Source organism: Branchiostoma floridae, chromosome 4, assembly GCF_000003815.2.
Source record: "Branchiostoma floridae strain S238N-H82 chromosome 4, Bfl_VNyyK, whole genome shotgun sequence".
Taxonomy (NCBI): domain Eukaryota; kingdom Metazoa; phylum Chordata; class Leptocardii; order Amphioxiformes; family Branchiostomatidae; genus Branchiostoma; species Branchiostoma floridae.
In genome coordinates this window covers 14915671-14920340 of record NC_049982.1, presented here as the reverse complement: position 1 = coordinate 14920340, position 4670 = coordinate 14915671, and the positions used below count along the sequence as shown (strand labels likewise).

At 37.6% G+C, this 4670-nt stretch overlaps 1 protein-coding gene across 1 annotated transcript; it reads right to left on the bottom strand.

The window, feature by feature from the left end:
* Positions 1–406: 406 nt before the first annotated feature.
* Positions 407–4670, bottom strand: LOC118414732 (the record flags this gene model as incomplete). Its single annotated transcript, XM_035818944.1, is given in 6 exon segments — positions 407–2636; positions 2979–3139; positions 3580–3703; positions 4016–4021; positions 4264–4323; positions 4573–4670. Coding segments are annotated over 6 exon segments (657 nt in total). The 3' UTR covers positions 407–2411.

Here is a 4670-nt window from a genome sequence, read left to right as displayed (position 1 = left end):
GTGCCCACAGATCAGTAGAAATTGATACTCATTGTTTTCCCATATTTACTGAGTAGCAAACCTGACATACATGTTTAACATAATCTCCAAGCAAATCTTCTGCTTCCAGGGCTTGGAATACTGTTTTTGCCCATGGATACTGTCTTTGCCAACCAAAAGACCTGCTTGGTTTTCATCATTGTCTCTGATGAGTTCTCTGCATGGTAAGACTTTGAAGGCACATAACTTTTCTTGGTGGCAAGTTCTATGACATCTAAAATTGTAGCAAGTGATATTCCCTGAGCTACGGTCCCAGTGAATCAAATATTGTAATCATGCGATGTTGGCTCTGCATCTAAACAAGCACCAAATAACGTTATATTTCATATTGATTTCTTGCAAAACATATTATTCATATAAATTTGTATTGTCTATATGTATTAAGTAACACTTGGAATATGAATACCTTTCCCAAACAATTGAGAAAATAATTGCATAAAATTACTAAGTATGTAAGTTATACAGATTTAAAAAAGGCACACTCAATAAAGCATAACCTCTTGTATGCACTAAATATACATTGTAGTTGCATTTAGCAGACAGACTAAGTCCTTACCCATTCTGTTGGCAACTAATGACTAGATGATGATATGCTTAACTCACAAGGAAACATTCATAACTAGCTGTTCCACAGTTCACAGAAATGTAGAGACACGATAATTCTAAAAAGAACTGAGAGTCCTGTCTCGAACAAAACATGCTGATAACAAAGGCACCATCAAAATTCCACATTCAATGTGCAAGATAGATATCTTTCTAACAGATGTTCTTGTAGACTGTAATACCACAAGTCTACCCCATGTATCGGTTAAAACCTGACCAAAGCCATGGCATTGTTGCATTCTTACATATAATAGATAAAAGCTGGCAAATCAGAGAGCAAAACACATTTGGACCATTACAAGCCACTAGTACAGCTCAAATGGTTAAAACCTTCATGTTCAAATAAGTCTTTGTGTTGTCAAACAAAATTGACTTTCACACTCTAAAAGATGATATTTTGTAACGATTGTACACTAGAAAATACGTCTTTGTTTGGCCTTTCAACAGTCAAGATCTTTATTCTCTTTGAGTTCATGACCTTGTCTGCTAAATGCTTCAGTGTTGTCCTGCAACATAATGTATTGGTAGGAACTTAGACCAGGTCTCCTACAATAAAATTGTGGTTTCTGGCCTATGGACTAATGTGCCTATGGACTAATGTAATGCCTCTTGCTAATCCTACCAAAATTAGCTAACACAAATGAAACATTTTGTATCACTGTGGTGCTAATGTGTTCATGCAGGTTCACCTCATGCTTTGGTTGATCTTAAGGAAGTAAAAAAGTTATTTTAACCTTTAATGTGCCAAGAAATGAAGTTGCATATTTGTATTTGTCTTGCAAAATTGATTTTGATTCTAAATATACTGTTAAATGTCCATAGCCTCCCCTCACATTTACAACAGCACGTTTTCCAAGATATTTCAGTCAAGGTGCTTACAACTTTTCTGTTCAAAATATAGATTGTGATTTCTGATTCCCCAACCAAGCCCCCAGACTTCCCAATATTTTTCCATCCCTTCTGATTTTATAACCCTGGAAGTTACATTTTTCTGCTCATCTCACAAAAAATATGATCTTTACAGGTAAAGGGGTTGGCAACTGTGTACGACAAGTATAAGAAAATATGGTAACAGTCATGGAAGGAATTATCTTCCAGAATCAGAAAGACAGATCTACCTTTGCATATTTTGTACATAGTTATCATGATAGCAGTAGCTGTTGACAGTGAATTAGCATATCAACAATATCTACATTTGTAGTTGCTGTTTTGCACTTGGAGTGCGAGGATGAAAGATGAGATTGGTGCCACATTATGGCATGCTTTTGACTTTGAAGACACCTTTGTCCTTCAAGAGATACTTTCCTCTGGCCACTTGAGATTTGCAAAGATGCTCAGAATTTGGAAAATCTAATTAACCTTCATTGCCAGATCTCAACTTGTTGGTCACTTTAACGTCTTACTGGCACAGCCTTCATCTATCTGCATCATGGTACCATTAATCCTCTCATTACTTTAATGCCCAGCAGTTGTAGAGATATTTGACTTAAGAGTTAATTAGGATTTCCAAACTGCCAGTCCAAATGTGAAGTTGGTCAGCATAACCAGAGATCTGTCAGCACTATCATAATGTGTTCAGAGTGCTGCACAACATTCACTACTTGGACAATGTTATGAATGGAATTCTACTAGATGTCATCCAACTGATTCTATTCAAAATTTTCTACAGGATCTGAAATTCTCACAAAAATATTTTTCTGTGGTAAATGTTTCCAGCAGGAATGTTGCAATGATTTTTTAGGAAGTCATGTTGACAGGTGATCTCTCCATCATGCATTTGTCTCCCCAAATTCCACAGGCTCATACAGGTTGTTGTCTGCCCCATTTTGGCCCTCTGCACCATTCACTGCATCCCCACTCTCTTTAGCATGAGCCTTAGGTACATCATATGTCTCCTGGGGGGTGCTGTCCCCACCCTGGGGGGTGTTTGTGGGGCTGGTGGGGTTGTCCACATCTGACTCCTGGCTGGGCCAATCCTGACCTTTCTGTTTCTTCTGGAAGAAGAGGATGTCATTTTCGATAAGGAACTGTAGCCTACTTGAAAGATATTTTTCATAGATGATATACAGATGATGATGGGATGAATTGAATCCAAAGCAAATCTTTTGAATTCTTGGCTCCAAATCTGGATATACATACATAATGGGTGGACATCAATGTCTTCTACATTTACTTTGCCTGATGTTTTCTTTTGCTTGATGCTGTCATCAGTCATCAATACAAATTTAGTTTCATAAAAATGTTCATAACAAAGAGGGTTCAGCAAAATTAAATTTTCCATGCTATCAAACAGATAATTGCAACATTTCTGTAGTAATGAAGACTTTTCCACTCACAAATTTGCTTTTGCGTGGGGATGGGATGGGCTTTGTTGGTGATTGGTCAGGAGAGACAGGGCTTGGCAAGAGGCCAGCGTCTTTTGGTGTGCTGGGCTCCTGCTCCTCTGCAATTGGTTCAGGCCTGTTTAAAACAGAGTGCTGGGACGGGAGAACTGGCTCTGTAAGAGATTAGTTTGCGAAAAAACAACAATAATTATTTATAACTTAATGTATAAAACTCAGGTGTCAAGTGGTAATAGGAGAACTTCATATTTCTGGGATTAAAGATGAATCATGAATCATGAAATCCATGAGAATCCTGACTTCTTTGAAGTTTAAGAGAATGGAGATGAAACACTTTGTGAGATGATATTATTCCCTTCCAGAGATTTGTTTCTGTAAGAGAACCTTTTACTGTATATCAGGGCTCCATCACAATATATATATTATTGTCTAATGTGAGAATATGGAAAGGTGGATAGAACAAGAAGGATCCCTACATTCTCACAGTGCCTATCCCAATCACCAATACAAATTTGATGCTAAGGTTCACTGAAAAAAAAGCCTAACTTTAGTACAGCATGGGGATGATTGACAATAGACAGTATTGCGTATGCACCTGATATCTTCCTGAGTGACAGTTCCTGTGTCTTGTCAGTGATCTGCCTCCTCTTCTGCAGTGTTTTCATCAGCTCATTTTCCTCATGAATGGACCGGGGTCGGCCTGTGTTCTTGATAGTCCTCTGTAAATTCAAACATCAAGTTTTTAGTGAGTGTAACGAAAACAACCTACATGTATTTTTCAATAATTTTGTAGTGTATAATACTAAACAAAAAGAAGAAAGATATCATGAAATAATGGAATTGGAAATAAGTAGATACATATTACATGACGTCTGTCATTTCTGCACTTCTTTGTAAAATTCCCACAGCAACAGAAGAAACAGCGGACCCCAGGTAATAAGACATGAAATAGAGCAAAGGCAATTGAACTAACAAAGTGGAGTACAGTGCAACAAGGACTTAGCACTGCTTCAAAGATAACTGTAACATACCCTTTTCTGCTTGTAGGTATGCAGGAGAGCAAGTGGAGAAAACATTGTACAGTTAGGTACTCAGTCTATAATCTATACTGTGGTAACTTACATTGTAGAAAGATAGAATTCTTAAAAGGGTATACTGATTCCATGGCCTTGATGTAAATAAATGGTTTTAAGTGTTCATCTGTACTGTTTCAAATCAAACGGCAGTCTACAAATAGGACGGTCAAGGAAAAGTCCTTAAAAAGGCACACAAGACTCACCAACAGACTTGTCATCTCCTTAATGGCTGACTCCTTGTTTTCCTTCTCTTCTTCTTCATCCTACAAAAAAAATAGACCTGTGTTATGAAATTGCATCGCAAGGAGTATTAAGATCAGATAGGATAGACTGTCTTGGCTATTGCATGACCATTATCATGACTAAAGCAAAACATAATATTTATCATTAATAACCAATTTTAAATCGGTGACGAAATTTTGACAGGTGTCTATTCCTTGTTCTATTCAAACAATTGCAATTCTTGAGCATAAATCAAACACGCTAAATGCTCTATCAGCCCTAAGACTCACCCCAGACGTTCCGGTCAGTCTGGTTGGCCTGAGCTGGACCTTCCCTGACTTGATCCTGTCCATCATCTCTCTCATGGCCATTTCTCTTGGGTCCAGTT